General features: G+C 41.2%; 1 protein-coding gene across 1 annotated transcript in view; it reads left to right on the forward strand.

Annotated features, from left to right (window-relative positions):
• AGBL1 (ATP/GTP binding protein like 1) overlaps positions 1-20,589 on the forward strand; it is an 813,331-nt gene that overhangs the window by 433,837 nt on the left and 358,905 nt on the right. Inside the window, exon 19 of the mRNA XM_035024092.1 lies at positions 12,747-12,876. Coding sequence (XP_034879983.1) covers positions 12,747-12,876 — 130 coding nt within the window. The remainder of the gene's footprint in view (positions 1-12,746; positions 12,877-20,589) is intronic.

The following is a 20,589-nucleotide window of genomic DNA, read 5'->3' on the forward strand; positions in this document are numbered from 1 at the left end:
AGTCACAGGTGAGAGCCCAGGGCCTTCTCAGGCCTTTCTTGAGCACAGGCATACACATAGGTGTAGGCATGCACATAATCCTGTGCTTTTATATTCCCAGGAATAGGTGAGAGCTTTTTACACCCCTCTACGAACATTTCTTTCCCCAGCTTTTAGTTTCAATCTTTGTGGTTAGTCCATTGTTTGCCCAACTGCTTTCCACTGCCTCAGGTATCTATGATGTTCAACAATTGCCTCTGATTGTTTCTGACAAATGCTCCTGGGAGAAAGGCTCTTTCCACTTGGGAAGCTCTGAACTAGGTAAAATAAAGACTAGTACTTCTGATTCCTTCTACTTATAATCAGGGGACAGAGCTAACACTCATGCGCTGGCTTCTCAACAAAACAACCTTATTGAAGAGTCTTGACACAACTTGTAAGACATCACTAATTAGATTTCACTTGCCATCTGCTGCACTATCCTTGTCAGAGACCAGTGAAATGTAAATTTAGAACAGATGACAGAGTGAAAGGAGAAAACAACACCTTCCTGATAATTGTGATTACCCAGTCTGTATCCTGGAAGGGAGAGGGCAATAGTATCTAAAGGATTGCTTCTGGTTTTAGGATAAAAGGATTGGCATTGAATAAATGAATGTGTACATTTTATTTCCTAATTTTTTTTGAGATTTTCTTACTTTAGAGGAGGAGCAAGGGAGGAAAGGAGGTATTATCTTATAGAGGAGAATTTTCCTGTGAAATATAGCTTTGACAATTATTCTCTTTGATAGAGAAATGTAAAAGTTATATTAAATATGTTTAGATTGAAGTGTATATTTTAGTTTAAAATACACAGGAGACTGAAAATAATTTTTTTTTCTGGCCCATAAGACCTAGCTAGAAGGATGTTTTGATTTCTCATATTGCTGAGATGACTCCCTGAATAAAATAATGGAACCAGGCTACTAATGATAAATCTGTCTGATTTTATTCTGGGTATTAGTGGAAATAAGCTAAAGTATCGAGCATTTCTGAGGGAACTAGGCCATTGAAAAAGATTGAACTTACTTCTTCATCAGTAAAAAGATAGGGATCTGACCATTTCAGGGAGGAGCCATTCATACTACATCCATACTCTCATACCCATTCTGAAAGTTAAATATGCTCAGGCCATACAAATATGCTTTGTAGGAACTAGAGATAGGAGAATTCATTCATTTTTTCATTCATTCATTCATTTACTCATTCTTGTATTCATTCACTATCGATTTAAGTGCCTGCCATGTACCAGCAGTTTTTCTTGGTGCTGAGGATACAGTAGTTGAGCAAAAACTGGTAAGTTCCATGTCATCACTGAACCTATCCTCTAGTGGGAAGACAGAACATAAACTCAACTAGAGGTGGCTATATATTAGTATGGCAGAGAGTGTTAAATGCAATGAAGAAATTTATGTAAATGAGACAACAGAGAATAACAGGGTTGGGTGGGATGGGGGGAGAAAGGTGATCTCTGATAAGATAGCATTTATGCACAAATCTGAGAGAAAAAGCCATGGATATTTGGGAAAAGAGACTATCAGGTAGATGGAACAGTAAATGCAAATGCCCTGAGGGTGAAGTGTTCCTGGAGCACAAAGTAACTAGTGTGGGTTGAGAGATGTGAGCTCCTGAGCCCCAGGAAGGGAAAACATAGTGAAAGATGAGAGTAGGCCTTCTGGAGCGAGTGCCATTCAGAATGAGTTTGGAAGCCACTGGAGGGTTTTGAGCAGAGAAATCACAAGGGTCTCAGGCTGTTGTATGCAGAATAGGTGAAGAGGAAGGGGTCTGGCATGGTCAAAAACAGAAATGGTTAGGCATTTGCACTGGTGTAGGTAAGAGGTGATTGTGGCTTGGGTAGGGTGGTGGTAGTGAAGGCGGTGAGCTGTACTTGGTTTCTGTATATATTTTGAAGGCAGAGCATGTAAGGTTGGCTGGTGAATGGGATTAGGGGTATGAAATAAGGAGGCATTGAAGATGGGAGGTGACTAGAAGATATTTGGTTTTGGTCAGAGCAACCAAAGGAATGGGGGAGCCGGTTATTAGAATAGAGAGAAGGTAGTCAGTACTCCCTCTTTGTTTATGAAACCTAGTAGGTCCTTTGCTTTTTTTTTTAACATCCTGGAATTGTGTGTGTGTGTGTGTGTGTGTGTGTGACAGAGAGAGAGAGAGAAAGAGAAAGAGAGAGGTTCAGCTGAAGAATGCAAATTGAAGAATGCAAATGGGTTGCAGAGGAAGTGGGATAAGATTGAAACCAACACAAAACCTTTCATGCAAGAAAATGGTACAGAGGGATACCTGGGTGGCTCAGTTGGTTAAGCGTCTGCCTTCAGCTCAGGTCATGATCCCAGTGTCATGAGATCGAGCCCCGCATTGGGCTTCTTGCTCAGTGGGGAGCCTGCTTCTCCCTCTGCCTGCTGCTCCCTCCTGCTTGTGCTCTTGCTCTCTCTCTCTCTCTCAGGCTCTCTCTCTCTCTTGCTGGCAAATAAATCTTAAAAAAAAAAAAAGAAAATGGTATGGAGTATGTCAACAGAGAATGAAGACAACAAATGAGGAAAAAGAAGATATTAGAAGATTGCATTTTGGGTAAAGAAATTTCCAGACTTCTTCCAGGCCACCTATGTTCAATTTGGTGAAAGACCAGGGATCAAATTCTTGCTGGTAATATGTAATGAAGGATAGTTACATACACCTGCTGTGCTAGTCTCTTCAGGTGTAAAATGGAAGCTGTTTTGAGGATGAAGTGATAAATACAGCTTTTTTGCCCTCTCTTATTTTAATTTTCCTTGTATGCTTTACTGAAAGTCTCAAAAAAGGAAAAAAGTTCTATATTGATGGTCTAATTTGTCTCTAAGCTTTTATATAACAAGTGGTTATAGAAAGTCATTAAATGTAGGGCATGATGTTAAGGATTGCAGGAGATTCAATAAACATACAAATTAGTTTTTCTTCTGATGATTTATAATCTAAATATGTAGTTTACTTAAGTGAAAGCTCAGGACAGTATTTGATGGTGATGCAAACATGAATGCTACAAAGAATTGCTTTTAAAAAACCAAACATTTATTGATCACAAATTATGTACCAACCATTTTGCTAAGTGTCTTCCATGTGTTACATCACTTAATTCTAAGGAAAAAAAAAAGAAAATCCTGTGAGTTAGATACTAATATTACCCTCACGTAGAGATTGAGAGGCAAGATTATTTCTTATCGGATATTGAGGAGTCTTACATTTAGTGAAGTAAGTTATTTGGCCAAATTTATATGGCAAGTGGTTAAGAACCAGACTTGAATGCACAGTCTGACTTTGGGGACTAGACCCATAAGCTTTTCACCATTTTGTTTTCCTAAGGGATTTCAGAGGTTGGAGCAAGTGCTATTGATTGAAGTAGTCAAAGTCTTATGGAAGGGGCAGGGCTTGGGAAGGTCTCTGAAAGAGGGTAGAGTAAGAAAAAGAAAGAGAAGAAAATAATCAGATTTCAGACATGGTTCCATGAGCAGTTGAGAGGGTTAAATGGGTCGGCGAGCACAAACTGTTGTGGGAACAATGAGGAAATCTGGCTTGCCTGTCACCCTGGGTTTTTTGTTGGGCGGTAATAAGAGTTTAAGTTGGATTAGTGAGCTGTGACCAGTTTGTAGATCTTGAATGCCAGCCAAAGTGGTTTACACATCCTCTTTTTAGGTAATGGGAAGCCATTGAAAGAATTTGGATATCATTTTGGAATTATGTCAAATTGGGAGAGAAACATTATGAGAGATGGGAGAGGAGGAAGCCAATGGGGAGGCCATGGCTGCAATTCAGGTATGAGGTGATAAATCTTGGACAATTTTTCTTCTTATGAATCTGCATTTTAAAAAATAAAACTGTATAACCCACCTCCTTCTCCTCCTCCCCCCTTGTATCTCCCCCTCTTTCTTACTCTTTTCTTTTGCAAGTCTTTTGTAGAATTATGGATTTTTAAAGGAGAAAATCACCTTGGATAGGAATCGTGTGTCCTAATCTTTTTTTTTTCCCCTTAACATGCCTGAGCCAAGCAAAATTAAGAAACTTGCCTAAGATCGCATGGTAACAAGTGTCAAAGCCAAGACTAAAATAAAATTTGTTTTCTGACTTTCTCTTCAGCACTGTAAGTGTTACCATTCCTGTCTCCACTTTCTCTTGCCAGGACTTCAAGGAAAAGGAACTCCAGAGTTCCCAGATAATTCTCTCCATTTTTTTTTTTTTAAACCCAGGATGGCATTGGTGATCCTATTGCTTTTAGGGCATAAGGTTAATGTTTCCTAGCTACTGAAACCTACTGATTTATAAGAAATCATGATTTATAAGAAATACATATTTGGTCATACAGTTGACCAAAATACGTTTCTCGTATGTATTTGGTTTTTGTCCAGAGTTCCTGGCTCCTACAACCCTGAGAATTTCCTGTGATATAGGCTGTACAACTGTTATCTTGTTATGTTAATCAAGGTGACTTTTGGACCCCACTCTGTTGCAGGGACTAGTTGCCAGGAGAACCAATCATGTGATTAGAGGGTTGGAACTTTGAGTCTTATCCCCAGACCTCAGCTGAGGGGAGAGAGGCTGAAGGTTAAATCAGCCAATGGCCAATGACTTAGTCAATTATGACTCTGCAGTGAAGCCTCCATAGAGACTCAAAAGGGTTAGCAGAGCCTCCAGGTTGGTGAGCCAGTGGAGACTGGAGAGGGCAGGGCGATGCCTTGGAGAGAACATGGAAGCTCCATGCCCTTTCTCCATACCTTAGCCTCTGCATCTCTTCATTTGGGCATTGATTTGTATCCTTTATCATATCCTTAATAAACTGGTAAGCACAAATGTTTCCCTGAGTTCTGTGAGCCCCTGTAGCAAATTAATCAAGCCTAAGGAGGAGGTCACTGGAACCTCCAGTCTGTAGCTGGTAGGTCAGAAGTGGGGGTGGGAGCAGTCTTGTAGGACTGAACCCTTAACCTGTGAAACCTGATGCTATCTCTAGGTAGTGTCAGAATTGAGGTGAATTCTCAGATACCTTGCTGGTCTTCTGAGAATTGGTTGGTGTTTTGTCTGGGGGAAATACTCCCACCCCTCCAGGCCAGAATTAGGTCCAGGAACCCATAAAGACCAATCAGCAGAAATTATTTTTTTACATCTGTTTTCCTTGCCTCAAGAGACTTATCTGGATTTTATTATACACCAGAGTTAAACACACTGACATCCTCTGGAGAAAACAGAGAATCACCTTTCTTGCTACCTCTCCTAGTTAGCAGGGAAGGGAGGAGTTGTTACTCCCTGGAGATACCTTTGGGCTTGATGAACTCAATCGGAGAGATGTAAATGCATGGTCTGCTTTCTGGTCCATAAGGAAAAATGACCTTAATATGAAGTAAGTCTCTGAGCCATAGAAGAAAAGTAAAGAGCCCTGAATTCTTTCCATTCAGGAAGAGAAACATGGGGTATTACTTAATCTCCTGGTCCACTAAAGAACCCTAATTTCTGAGCTTCTTTGGGAGGTCTCAGCTATAAACTTCTTCTTCAACTCTTGCATTTAGGAAAAGAGAATGGAACTCTCACAGCAATTTTATTAAAAAAAAATTATTTTTCTCGGTGTTAATGGTTTTGAGCTTTACATGGAATTTTTTCATCAAAGGTTTCTCCCGAACAAGGAAAGAACCGTGACTTTTAATCCAAAGCAGACAGCAGCACTACAGAGGCCCCTGCCGAGACAGAGATGATAGGAAAAATCAATATCCCATAATTAAATCTGTTGAATTGACAGTAAAAAAAAAAAAAAAGTCACAGTTTTAATTTAGATATTGGCTGCCCAGAGAAGAAAGATTCTGACAGCAGTAACATGGTGAGTTGGGTTTCATTTATTCCTTAGATAATGATGAGTAGTTACCTACCACATGCTGGTCACTGTGCTGAGTTGGTGCTAAGAAATTAACAGAACAAGACGCAGCCAATGTCTGCCTTGGGCTGCCCCTCAGTGATAACCCCCAGACTGTACATTCTGAGCAGGGCTTATTAACTGCTGTATTCCTCTGGAGAAGAGTAGTATCTGACACATAGTAGATGTTGTGACAATAAATATTTGATGAATCGGGCGCCTGGGTGGCTCAGTTGGTTAAGCGACTGCCTTCGGCTCAGGTCATGATCCCGGGGTCCTGGGATCAGAGCCCCGCATCGGGCTCCCTGCTCTGCGGGGAGCCTGCTTCTCCCTCTCTCACTCCCCCTGCTTGTGTTCTCTCTCTCGCTGTGTCTCTCTCTGTCAAATAAATAAATAAAAAATCTTAAAAAAAAAAATATTTGATGAATCAATGAATACATTTTTATACAATACTTTTGTCTTTTGAATATAACTTTATACCTTATCCTAACTTGTCAAGTAGGCAGTATCCATCAATCCTCATTTTCTTGATTGTCTTTGTCAGGAAATGAGTGTTAAAATTTTTTTTCAAAGAATTTTATTTTTCTTTTTTAACATGAGGGGGATAATCATCAGTTCTTGGTTTTTAAAATTTTTTCTTTTATAATTTCCCATTCTGACAGCTTTTGGCAAGGATTATTAATGGATTTAAAATCTCAGAAATTAAAGAAATCCTTCTTACTCACATCTGTTAAGTAATGTGATGTGGTCCAAAAAGCCAGCCAGTCGTAATAGGTGAATTCAAGTGATTATTGGCTGGCTGGTCTCAGAACTGTTGGCAGAGCCTAAGGTTTTACTGTTGACTTGCATGTGTTTGGCAAATTCTTCCCAGATAGTTGTTGGTATCAAGACATAGCTTTAGAAACCTCAACCTTAGTATTAACTGTTTCAGTGAGAGTGATACCTATTTTTATGGAATCAGTTGTATATGGGATCAAATGCTGTGTAGAAATGTGAATTAACTGGTTATCTATTCTTGATTTAGACAAGTGCTGTTGTGGGACTCACTCTATTTGTCAAGCTGGCCCACCCCTTAATCTGGTGTGATTTTATTTTATAAAAAAATTTTTTTAAAGATTTTATTATTTATTTATTTGATTTATTTAGACTGTGTGCTCATGTGCTCAGTAACCGGGAGGAAGGGCAGAGGGAGAGGGGGAGAGAGAGAGAGAGAGTCAAGCAGACTCCTCCCTGAGCGGAGATCATGACCTGAGCTGAAATCAAGAGCCCGATGCTTAACCAGCTGAGTCACGAAGGCGCCCGTAATCTGGCCTGATTTCAGCTGAACTTGTCCTTACCTTGTTATCTCTTGAATTGTTCCATTGGGTGTTTGAATGGTATTATGAAATCAGAGTTGTCAACATAAGCTAGAGAAAACACATTTTCACTTTAATTCTGTATTAGTTTTCAAATGAAAACATGCAAGAGACTAGTATAATAGCAGGGAAAATGGGGTGGTAGGGGGAGGCGTATCCAGATTTTGGGGCTGGTGCTGCTCCAGGTAAGATGTTAGAGGTCCTAAATAGCATGTGTTCCAGGTTCCTGAAATTGTGGGCAATATAGTCCTTTGTAAAGTACAGATTTCCTTGTAAGGGTTAATTTTCTTTCTTTCCTCAAGGTATAGTAGAAAACACTGCTTCTCACACTAAATGTGCATACAGATTCTCTGGGGGCTTATTAAAATGCAGATTCTGGGATGGGACCCAAATTGCTGCATCTCTAACAAGCTCCCAGGTTGGTGACCATACTTTGAGAAACAAGGGCATGAAGACCCAGTTGGTTTAGATTTGGACTGACCTAGGTCCAAGGGTCAACTGCGTGTAACTTGCTTCACGAAGAAGTTGACATTTGAACCCAGGTGAGTTCCTCTGGTCCATCTTTTAAAGACTTCTTTTCAAGTTTTCCTGTCCCTGGGCTCTAGGATGGTCAGTCCTTTAGTGACGCATTGCTGGGTGTTGGAGGTGTTGAGGCACTCCTGGGTTTGGTCTCTTCTGTTTGCTCTCTAGACTGTTGACTCTCTGAGCATTTTGCATGACCAAAAAAAATACCCTGACTATGCTAACATGTCCTTGGCAACCCTGATCATTTGTAGCTTTATAGCAACCACGATCTTCAGATGAAGCTGCCATTGGTTTTCCCTTTTTCTCTATCCAAGCAGTGTTTATTTAGAAAGCTCTGGGTGCAGTGTCTGGCTGATAGTGCCCCATGCTGTTCTGTCTTATTCCTGAAGCTTCCATGCGTCTCTTTACCTTTATAAATATTCTCCTCCTGCACCCATGCTGCCTCCTGTTACTAGGATGTGCAGTGAATGGTGAAGATGTTTGCTAAATCTCAAACACACAGCTTCTCTTTAGACTTTGGAGATGGCTCTGCTGGGGGGGGGGGGGGGGTGGGGCACAAAGATGATCAAGCCGGGCATCAATCATTCAGTCTGATGGGCCCCGTCTCTCCATTTATCAGTCACGGATGGATGGGGGATTTTTGAATCATTTTATTGTCTGACCGGAGCTTGATAGATTCTCTTTTAGGAAGTGACTCACTTTTCCTCCTTCTCTCTCTGACATGTGGTCCTTACTTTGTTTCAGGGGTCCTGGTCATTCAGGGTCTGCTTGTCAAGACCCTTAGTTATATTACTTCCTAGTCTCTGGCCAGGATAATCCCTATTCTTAGCAGATACGAAAATATGCAATTAATGTTAAAAGAATGAATTCTAGTGACATCATTTCCTTTTTGGTTGTTTGGCTTTTGAGACCATTCTTTATCCAGGGTACCATTCCGTGACCTCTTAGGACTGGCACTACTAATTTACTGTTTCATAGCTTCAGCTGAGATGCTTTTGTTTGACCATATTTTTAGGAGATAGGAGAACTTTTTTCCAATTTTTTTTTTCCCAAGGGAAGAAATATGTCCTACCAAAAACCATAGGTTTAAGACTTCCTGGACACAGGATGCTAATGCCTAAAAAGAGCAGGCACGTAATATGTATATAGAGCAGTCAGTGGTAAAAATAGGCAGGCTGGTGGGAAGGTACATGTCCCACCTAAAATGTTCAAAGTCAGTGTGAAACAGGGCAAATTTTGGCCCACATTCTACCTTGGAAACACCTTTTAGAATTTGAGATCTAGCTTTAGGGGGACCAATTGCAACATTCCTGGACAAACTGGATGGTTGGTAACCCAAGATCCAGCATACTCAGTGCATATAAGCATAGTCTTAAACTAAACTAAAACTTTGAAAACAGGGAAGACTAGTTGGATCAAATAGCTTCACCTATTAAAACCAATGAGAAATGTTTTCCTTTTTTTTTCCTTTTTTTATTTTTCCTCTGTAAGTTTGCAGTTTTCAGTGGAGAAAAAAGTAGCAATGCTCACTATTTTAGTCTTATACGCAAAGCAGGACTTTCAACTCTATTTGAGGGGTTACCCCTTTTCAGAAATTAGAGGCACTAAATTTATTGCCAGCCACTCGTAGCTGTCCATCTGCTGATTCTCTCCACATGGAGGGAGCAGCTGTCATTTCAAAAATGCTACAGTAGATAATAAGAGTGGGTACGTTTCATCTTCAAATGCTCGAAACAAATCTCTGGGAAGGATAGCAGCAGTATCGCTGACTGCATGAATCTCTGATATTATTAACACAAAATGCCAAATGGATTTGGAGATTGGAAGCAAATGGATTTGCTTTAAAAGGAAAAGCACTCAAGTTACATGTAGTACATATTGTGATAATCTGCAATTGCATAGATCTAGGAACTGCTGTAGCAATAGGCATTCACAGAGATACTCTCCAAATCATAGCCACGCAGAGAGCTCTGAATACAAATACAAACATATGGGCTTCCAAATCCACACAACGTATGGGTACAAAGGGAATGCATCACTGTCTCCAACCCTGCAGAACAAAATTTACCCAAAACTAAGGGCTTCCCTCAGTCTCACAGGGGTTGGATTTTTCCAAATCCATGTAATTGGATGATCTTAGGTGCCATCCACCAGCCAGCCCCCTCTGTACTCTTTAACAGCCCAAAGTCCAGTTAGCAATTTACATTGTTATTCCCTCATATTTTTTTTTTTTAGATGAATTCTTTTCTTTTTAGTCTCATTGCTTCCACCTTTAAGTCTGCTCAGGTGAACTGGTAATTGAAACTGACCACAGCCTCTTGTTTGGGGTTCCTAGCCAAGATTATCCCTCCCAATCAACCTGCATAGAGCTCCTTCATTATTCTTCATAATGAAAAAAAATTAGGATGAGGTGAGGAACCAATGAACATAGTCTAAGTGTTGCTCTGCATCCCTGAGCATTATAGATAGAGATGAAGATGTAAATTCAGATAGAGATGGGGATGTGCACATGGATATAAGTATGGACATGACATAGATAGAGACATGGGTAGAGATAGGGTTATATAGATATTTCCCCATGGAGATATCATTTTGCTTGATCCTCAGTATAATTCGGGGAAGCAAGGTTACATATATCTATATATTTTTTTGCCTATGGGAATGTTGACTCTCAAAGAGAATCCCAAATCCCATATCTGGTGACAGGGTTGAGAGATGGGAGTGGGTCTTCTTAACCCAAACCCAGTGCTTATTCTGATTGCAGCACAAACTTCACTTTTTTCTATTTTTGGAATTTGTAATCCAGAAGGATAATTTTGCTATGTGGTGACCTAAGAACTTTTACCCATGTAGACATTGTCCCTGCACTTGGTCTCCACGGATCACATGGAAGGAGAGAGTTGACATGGAATTAATGTTTAGTGGACACATACATTGCCTGCATTTTCATTTGTACAAGTGGAAATGCTTTTAAGGGGTCTTGACTGATTTTATCACGTTTGATATTACCAAGAAAAGAAAAAGTCCCCAGTGTTGATGAGAAATCAGGTCAAGGCAAGGAGAGACACAGAACAGTTAGTGTCCCGAGGCTCAGGGATGTTGTGCCTGCAAGTACCTTGATTTGAGAAAAGAAATTCATTTAAACACAGCAAATATGCTCAGGAGCAAATCTGGGATGCCTGCTTCTTTCTGTTGCTATCATTATTAAAGATCTCCTTTATATTTTACCTCCATCCCTGGTTGCCAGGCAGAACAGATAAACCCTATTTCTAGATGTCATTGCTATTAAAAAGAGGAAGAGAGATAAAAAAAATATAGCAAGAAAAGAACAAAAAAGTCAGAGAAGAAGATGAAAAAACCTACCATTTCTCAAGTCAAAATATTTTAATGGTGAGATCAGGATAAATGATTAATCTAAAGATTTTTGGTTTCCAGTGAGCTGTAAGAGGAGGCTGACAAGCAGCAGGAAACTAATATTTAAAGATAATTTCAGAAACACGAAGATGAGAAAGTGGTGAAAGAAGGAGGCTGAACCTTTTTCCTTCCACCTCCAAGATTTATTGAAAATAGTGATTTAAAAAAAAAACACAGAAAACGTATCTGATTCTATATTTAAATGCTAGTGCATTTTTATTCATTCCAAATTATTTACTGAATACCGATTTTGACAGTTACTCTATTAGGGTTTTGATGGTAACAAAGCACTATTCCTGCCCCCAGGAGGCTCGCAGTCCAAGGAAAGAGATGTAAAAATAGCTAAATAACAGTAAAACCCCACCCAAAATGGTTTTTATGAGAATTAAGGGGACCTCTGGAAGCTCTTGCAACAAATAGGAGCAGAATGGAATGGCCTGGGGATCAGGAAAAGTTTCCCTGAAAGTTGAATAATTGGAAAGGGATGGAGCTGTGGGGAGTCCTGGCAAAGGGACAGCAGATAGGGTTGCTCAGAGGGATCCGTGATCTGTTTGAGGGAGCTGGAGTACGGAAGGACAAGGGTCGCAGGAGATGTGGGCTGGGCATGGGGGAAGGTTGATGGGGGTGCTGGGCATCTCTCTTGTTAGCTGTCTTGAGTAAATAGCATTGTAGCGGGCCTCCTGGGGGCCTCCCCTGAGTGTGGGCTGGCTGCCCTTGGTCATCTTTGAGTGTCTCTTTTTTGGATGACCTTACCTGACAGCTCAGCATCTCAGCTTCCCCCTGAATTGCAGGCCACACTATCATAACCAGCTGCGTCAACTTTGTAAAGTAACTCGATAGTTTCCAATGTGAACATCTCCATTTCCCTAATGAGGGGATGGATGACTCTCAGCTCATTTCTAGTGCCAGTATTCCATGATGATGTCTTTGAAAAAGATACTCTGGCTCTCTGGGTAAATGTCAAGTGTTCTGTGTCATCTGTATGGATAGGGAGGAAGCCCTGTGATAGGAGAAAGAGCCTATGCTTTCTCAGAGGCAAACAGACCTGGATGTAAAGCCTAGCTCTTAGTTATGTGATCTTGGGCCATTTATGTAATCATTTTTACACTTCAGTCTCTTCACTGGGATGAATACTATCCACCTGGCAGAGTTATTGGGCCAGCTGGAAATAGTGTATATAACACACCCAGCATGACAGTTTGAGCTCAACTTAATTATTTGTAGAATTGAAGGTCCAGAGCCCAGAGAAATTTATCAAATTCCTTCTCTGTGGATGTGTATAATGGGGAACTATATTTCCCAAATTTCGTCTTAAAACTATGATAACCCAATATCAAGTCAAATATGGCTTCCAGTTCTTTTTGGGGCTGAGAATAATCAACACTTCACTAGCTTAAATGACAGATCTGCAGCTTTCTGGACATCTGCAATTGACGCCAATTGGGCAGAAGTCAGAGGGACATTGGATTCATTAGTTTGTCTTGTTGAGCTTTATTTTCTCAAGTTATTTTCTTCTCGACGAGTATTTATTTGCTCCTTGTTTGTTCCTGCAGCCACAGATGCTCACTGAAAGGGGAGGATTTAAACAGACAATGGCTCTCTCCCAGTGCTCATCTTCAGCCAACAATCTACCATGCCAAAGGACTCCTGTACTACCTGAGCAGTGTGGGCCGAAGTCCCAGGGTGAGTCACTTCCTTCTGTCTCTACACTCTTCTCTGGTTCCTCCCATCTTTCACGAGGCAGCTTACTTTCTGTCAAGGAAAGAAACCCAGATACAAGCCAAAGACCTATGTGTGACAGGCTTTAATGGGGGATGTATTCATTTCCTTAGGGCTGCCATAACAAAGCACCACAGACTGAGTAGCTTAAAACAACAGAAACACATTCTCTCACTTTTCTAGAAACTAGACATCTAAGATCAAGGTGTCAGCAAGACATGATGTCTTCCAAAGGCTCTAGGAAAAACCCTCCATTGCCTGTTCTTCTGCGGATTACTGGGAGTCCCAAGTATCCCTTGGCTTGTGGCAGCCAATCCCAACTCTCTGCCTCTATCTTCACATGGCCATCCTCTGTGTGTGTGTGTGTCTGTGTGTCTGTGTGTGTGTGTGTGTACAGATTTCCCTCTTCTAAAGACAGTAGTTATTGGATTAGGGTGACCTAATTAGGGCCCACCATAATGAGTATGGCCTCGTCTTAACTTGATTTCCTCCTCAAAGACCTGCCTCCAAATAAAGTCACATTCACAGGAACTGACGACTAGAGCTTCGACATATTTTTTTATTTTTTGGAGGGGGGAGACACAATTTAATCCACAATAGGGGAAAACCATTGATTCAAAGCTGTGCAAAAATTGGCTTTTATCCCATTTTCTACATCTTTATTTTTCTGGTTTTTAAGTTATTGGTCAAAAAGAATATGTATATATCTGTTAAGTAGTGATTGGAAGAAATGCTTTAGATGTTCATATTCATGTTCAAGTAGTACTTACTCAGTTCCAGAGTTGATTCTGGCACCGTTCCAGGTACTTTTATGTGTAGGCTTTAGCAACTGTACAATTGAGGGAAAACAGATGACAGACAGTCCGGCCCCCGACTTACTGATGGTTCCACTTATGATTTTTTTACTTTACTATGGTGTGAAGGTGATTCATGTTCAGTAGGAAGCATACTTCAAATTTTGAATTTCGATCTTTTTCCAGAGACATGTGGTTCGATCCTCTCTTGTGATGCTGGGCAGTGGCTTCTTGCAACAAGCCATAGCTCCCAGCCAGCCAAATGACCAGGAAGATAAACAACCCATACACATACCCCCATCCTGTACCCACATAGCTGTTCTGTTTTTCAATTTCAGTATAGTATTCAATAAATTATGTGAGATATTCAGCACTTTATTATAAAATAGGCCTTGTGTTAGATGATTTCACCCAACTGTACACTAATGTAAGTGTTCTGAGCACGGGTAGGGTAGGTGAGGCTAAGCTCTGATGTTTGGTAGGTTAGGTGTATTAAATACATTTTCAATGTGTGATATTTTCAATTTGTGATGGACTTAACAGGATATAATCTCATCATCAATTGATGAAGGTCTGTATTTGAAACCAGAGGCCTAAGATCAGGATAAGGAGGGAAGTAATGGTAGCCAAGTTAACCGTATAAAAACGATCATTTATTGACTACAAACTGTGAACATACTCTCTGCAAAAGTATGGAGGGGCATATGTCCAAATTTAGAGTGCTTGCCTAAGGAACTTAAAATAGTGTGGAGAAGCCCACAGATGGGCCAATCACCTCTACCCTTAACCACTGTTTGAACATATATTATGTGATTATAACGTGGCACATTCAGTGAATATCTATTGAAATATTAGATGCATACCTAGTATAGAATCTTATTACAATCTCAAAAAGATTAAAGGGTCGAGTGATTTCCCTGAGGTCATCGGGAAGTATATGGCAGAGTTGGCATTCAGTTCTGACCTGTTTTCCACCCTGCAACCGAATCTATCTTTATCACTTACTCTTTGAGAGAGGATATTGGATCCCCAAGACTATCCTCTGGTTCACTGATTCCCTAGAAGGACAAACAACTCAGAATAGCTGTCGTGCTCATAATTATAGTTTACTATAGTGAAGGGATACAGATTAAAATCAGCAAAGGTAAAGGGCGCATAGGGCAGAATCCAGGAGGGACAGGTATAGGTTTCCGGGTGTCTGCTCCCAATGGAGTTGTATGGACAGTGCTTAATTCAGCAGTGATGTGTGATAGCATGGAGAGTATTGCCAACTAGGGAAGCTCAGCTGACCTTTGATGTCCAGGGTTTTTATTGGGGCTCAGTTATAGTTATGGTGCCCCACATGGCTGATCTTAGTTACTCAGTCTCCCCATTAGAGGTCAAACAGACACTTAACGGCCCAAGACCTCCACCATAGATCACAGGAGCCAATCAAGAGCCAGACCTTTCTTTGGAATGTGCAGGGTTTGAGTCAATACTTTACTGCAAAGAGAACAAAGAATGTCCTTTTTCCTTAAGAATCCTTATTCTACACTGGTCAAGTGTGCAATATTTTCGTGCTAATCCCCACTACCCCCATCTAAGAAGATGCTGTAATCTATGCTGTCCACCCTCTAGAAGCAAGTTCATGGTCTGTATAGCAGAGCACCAATCTTATGGTCAATGCCTGGAAAGAATGTGTTCTCTGAGAAAAGAAGCCTTAGCCTCTGTGAGAAGAGAGACCGGGAAAGAGGTCCTTACCTGATACACATTTAAATATACACACATTCAACCCATAACAAACAGGATTCCTCTCTACTCTGACAACCTCTAATTGAAGAGCAGAACATTTATTTTAAAGCATGACAGGTGAATGCCTTGTTTAAAAAAATATAAATAAACATTAATTAACTGTAAACATGACAGCTACAGACTTGTTTCCTGCTGGGAGCATCTGAGAGGTGGGTGAGAAACAGCTGAGTACTAAATGCTATTCACAGTGTTACAAAATTCTCTAATGGGCTCCACATCACCTTTTAGTTCCCTGTGAGGCTGTATTTAACCAGCCGCCTGCTGACAGCAGAAGCAATGCCACTCATTCTGTACCCAGGCCTGTCCTGGATGCTGAAGCTTTCCATGCTACGTGGTTACAGATGAACTGTAACTCTGTCCAACCTCTAGCTCTTAGGAAAATATTTACTGAAGTATCAGGAAGCTACTTTCTGGTGGCTAGAAGATGTAACCTGTTCTAGATGGTAGTCAGGCATTTGCCTATTGGTGAGTGGAATAATAGGAACTCCCAGAACCAATGAGAATGTGATAGTGAGAGAAATCAGTATCCTGATACTGCTGGGGTTGCTAAAGACCAGACAGATCATTGAGTTTGTAGGCAATATGGCAATATTTACATACTGTTTCATCCCTCCAGCCATTCATCTACTTATCCACTTGTCCATCCACCCATCCAACTATCCATATACCCGTTCACCCATCCATCCACCCTTCCACCCTTCCAGCCATTCATCCACCCATCCATCTGGGCAGTCATCCATGTGTCCATTCTTCTACACCAAGTGTGTATAATCACTGGAAAGGAAAAAGAGGGTCCTTTTTTCGGGGGGTTCTATAGTTCACTTTGTTAGAAAGTGGTGTCAGGTCTGCAAAGAAACAAGGAGTATAAGATGGTAAAAACTGCAACAAAAGTTCGTATGAGTTTTTATAGGAACACAAATAAGGGGTTGAGTCATCTTCCCTCAAGGTTATGGAAAAACTGGAGAGGAGAGTTGCCACTTGAGCTGCATTTGAAAGATTAATGAGAGTTTTGCTTGCTTTTTATTACAGTAATATAGAGAAAAATAATATTCTTTCCTCAGAGGGTCTACAGGCCTGCCTGTGATCTCTTAGATCTTCTGCCTTGTGAAACTGGTATTCAGGCAAGTTTTCTGTAGTTGGGGTGATTGCAAGGGGCAAAGGAAGGGAAGCTTCTTATTAACTGCTGTCATAGACTCATTTGACATGACACTGACATTACAGTCTCTTTCCCATTTTCTTGAACCCCGATTTTCTATCTCTAATTTATGAGAGGGTCAGGAAATCTGTTCCAGATGTTGGATCCAAAACCCAGAAACATAGTCAATATTGGTATACTCCTACATTGGAATACTATTCAGCAAAAAACAAGCAATAAAAAAACCCAGCTGTAATGAACTACTGATATATGTAATAACAGATGAATTTCAGAAGCATGTTGAGTAACCTAGGCTAGAAACTAGAGAGTACAAACTCTATGTTTCAACTTATGTAAAGTTCAAGATCAAGGAATCAGAATGGTGGTTGTCTCTAGAAAGGGATTCAATAATAGGGGCCAGGAGAGAACTTTTGAGGTTAGTAGAAATGTTCTATATCTTGATTTAAAGAGTCACTTACACCCAAACTCACTGACTAAAAACTCATTCGAGGTCTGTACATGTCACTATAGGTACATATTTACCTAAATAGAAGAAATTAAAGATAAATCAAAGCATGGTCACAGGGCTTTGAAATACAACTAGGAGACAAAGGGACCTGCCCCAAATGAGATGGACCAGCATACGGGCATGCAATTCAAGCCAAGGCAGAAGGCAGAGTAGTAAGGCTGTAGAAGAAAGATCTATTTATGAGTCAGAAAGGTCCAGCCAGAGAAAAGGCATGTAAGCAGAGAAGCCCAGAGAACAGACAGGCTCCACCATTATCAGCTAGTAGGAGGCACTGAATCTGTTCCTTTTTGGGGAGCTCCCCTCAAGGGCCAGGAGGTGTGGGCATGGCTAAGGGGAGTGGAGGAAAGCTCTCAGGCTCCTGCAGGCTCCCAAGAAGCTAAGCCAACAGTCTCTTCTAGGCTGCTGTGTTGTAGCTGGCCTGGCCCCTGTGCCCCTGCAAAGAATCTGGGCTTTGGAATTAGGAGAGGTATTGATTCTTATCCTCTTGGCTCTCACTATAGGAGTGCGTGCTGGTAAAGGATTTCAGTGCTCTTTGAAGAGCTCATTGATTTCCATTTACAAATGATACAAACTAGGCTGCCTTCTGCCAAGGGACAGGGTGGGCATATTTTGGTTTTATCTTTCTCTGGGGCCCAGTGGAACAGAATTTTTAGCTACTTAAATGATTTTCCTGGTCTTATTCTGTCCCTCCGGCATATGTTTTTAGTTAATCAGCTTCTTTTAAGAGACACAAAAGGAGAGAGCAAAAAGGGATGGCATGTCTCTTCCTAAAACCTTGTCCCCAAGGCCTCAAGATACACTGTACACACTATTTATCTCCACTTTATGCCTCAGAAGTGGCAGAAGGACAAGTGTTATTTTTGCTCATTTTCATTGATTCATGCTAAGGTACTGCATCTAGAATTCTCCTTTTTCCATGTGTAAGGATATGGCAAGTAAAAAAAAAAATCCTGCTTCCATAGTTGGGGGGTGGGGACAGAATGTTCTTGGAGGTCCTGGGTGAAAAAAAATTTAAATTTGATTCCATATTCTTTTATTTAAAATTGTTCCTACTCTATCGGAATACAGATTAAACAGTGCTTCTCTAAATACCAGAAACCATGTTTTATAGGTATTTTTATAGACACAAGTACTCCACACTTACGTGAATTGCTGAAGTTTCTTGAATAAATGTATGTTGAAAAGCAGAGAATTTTTCCTCTTTCTCCCCTGCTAGTATCTCTAATGTATCTTTTGTATCACAGGGGTAGAAATCTGGGGTTTTCTACATGCCACAGGGAGGGCCAGTCAGATTTTTCTAAGAAGTTTGAGCCAATTCCCTATTTTTCTTTTTCTTTCTTCTTCTTCTTTTTTTTTTGTGAGGCAGAACAAAGCTAGGAGGTGGAGTGGAGGGGAAAGTAGGAGGGTAGTTGTCTAAATCAGTGTGATGGTGCCTCTGCCCAGAGCTGGTGGAATGGGGAGGAGGCAAGCAATGTGTGGAGGCAGGACCAGGGCTAATTTTGCCATAAGACTGTTGTCTATGATGGAGGGCCACAGGTAAAAACAGGCATCAGATGAAGACACAGGGGACTGTGCTTCATCTGTTCAATACATGTTTGAGGAAGACTGGTTGGTGAGTGGAGCAAGGCAGCATTGATCATGGCCAATGGCATTGGACATAGACCTCAAAGTTCTAGTCCCAGAAGGTGGGGGTTGCCAACCGTAAAGCACAGTCCCACCTCCGGGGCCAAGACAACCGACAGTCCATGAAGATAGTAATGCAAATCAGGAAACTGAGGCAAGCCTTCTTACATGGAGTAGGTAAGCATGGTGGTGGGTCAGCATTTACACCCCACCCTCTGGGTTTATCTAGACAATCTGGACATCTGCCATGGGTCAAAAAGATTAGTCTAGGCTCCAGCTTTAGGGGAAGATGGGGTCCCCAGTAACCCATCTACCCCGATTAGGAGTGGTGCACAAAATGAATAGATTAATGCTTCTACCTTGAGAGCCTCGGTACCTGTAACTGAGTGAGACAGTCGGCTGGGGCCTCACCCAGACTGACAGATCACTGGAACTGTGTCCAAACATGACACCTAGGCTGGTACTTCTCTACCCCCCACCTCTAAAAGTGGGGAAAAGGAAGAGTTTTAACTCCCGAGGAACCTGCCGAATGCCCTCTCAGGGTATTCAGCTCACTGCTCACAGAGGGCCAGCCAGCCAGAGACGGGAGTAAAAATTAGCCAAGGTGAGAGCTCAGGGTAAGCCTGGTAGCTCCATCTGAATTCTGCTAATTGACAGTCTTGTTATACTGCTCTTCATCACTGGCACATCCAGTGATTTAAAATATTTTATTATGGAAAATCTTTGGAGCCAGACTGATCAGAGTCTGAGGTAAAACATTGCTTTTTAATGGGTGGCCACGGGCAAGCGTTTAACCTCCTTTAACTTAGCAGAAGTAGAACCTCATCTGAAAATTTGGATGACATCCTCCTTGCAGGGTTTTGATACTGAGTGTGGATGTGTGTAAAATCTTAGCAGTGTGACTGGCACCTACCAGGCAGTCTAGTAAATATAATGATACTAAACTACTGTTACTTACCACAAGAGTGCTATGTCCAAAACAGAGCTATATACTAGACTGTACATTTCATGTTAATTTTCATGGGCACGTTCAGTGTAATTAAACTATCTTGGAAAGAAGGACATTATAATATATAACACTGGGATGTCAGAAAACCTCCTCCAGCATTTTATAACATGTAAGAAAGGGTCCCACTCTGGGCAGTCATCACCAGTTAGCTATTGAAGCTTCTGCTGAGTTTAATGTGAAATAATCACCCTACGCTAGCCATTGGAGGGGGCCTGACTGATTTGTAAGTAAAGGCTGCTTTTTCTAAGGCCATGTTGGAACTTTAGCCCATAATAGCCCAATTTTAGTAAAAGTGTCTCTCTTCAGGAAAGGGAATGGAACGTAAAATCTCCTCTCAGGTAGTTGTAGGAATAAATTCTGCCCAGGACCCCTGTGGTTCACCTCAGCCATGACTGGATGTTGCTATCACTCAGATGAAACACCAAGGAGAGAGCATGATTGTCAGTAAAAGGTCTGGAAAATTTGGTCTTGCAGATGAGGCTCTTGGAGGACAAACGAATATGCTACCAATATCATTTCCCTCACAGAGATGTTTGTTCTACTCAAGAGCTTGGGCTGAATGCTGCCTGCAAAATACTGTGTGCAAGTTGGAATCTCCAGGGCTTTAGTGAGCCTTGCTTGGTTTAATTGGAAGCATTGCTGTTCTGGGTTTCCGTCACATACCCCAGAATGGGCCTTCTCACGGTCCAGCCTCACCGTCATTTTCCTGTGGCAGTGGCATAAATAATGCAGAGGTCTCACTGCTGGGAAGCAGGAACAAGACCCAGATGGCAGGAATAGAAAACACAGCAGCTTA

This window comes from Mirounga leonina, unplaced genomic scaffold (genome assembly GCF_011800145.1).
Source record: "Mirounga leonina isolate KUSES-001 unplaced genomic scaffold, KU_Mleo_1.0 Mir_178, whole genome shotgun sequence".
Lineage (NCBI taxonomy): Eukaryota > Metazoa > Chordata > Mammalia > Carnivora > Phocidae > Mirounga > Mirounga leonina.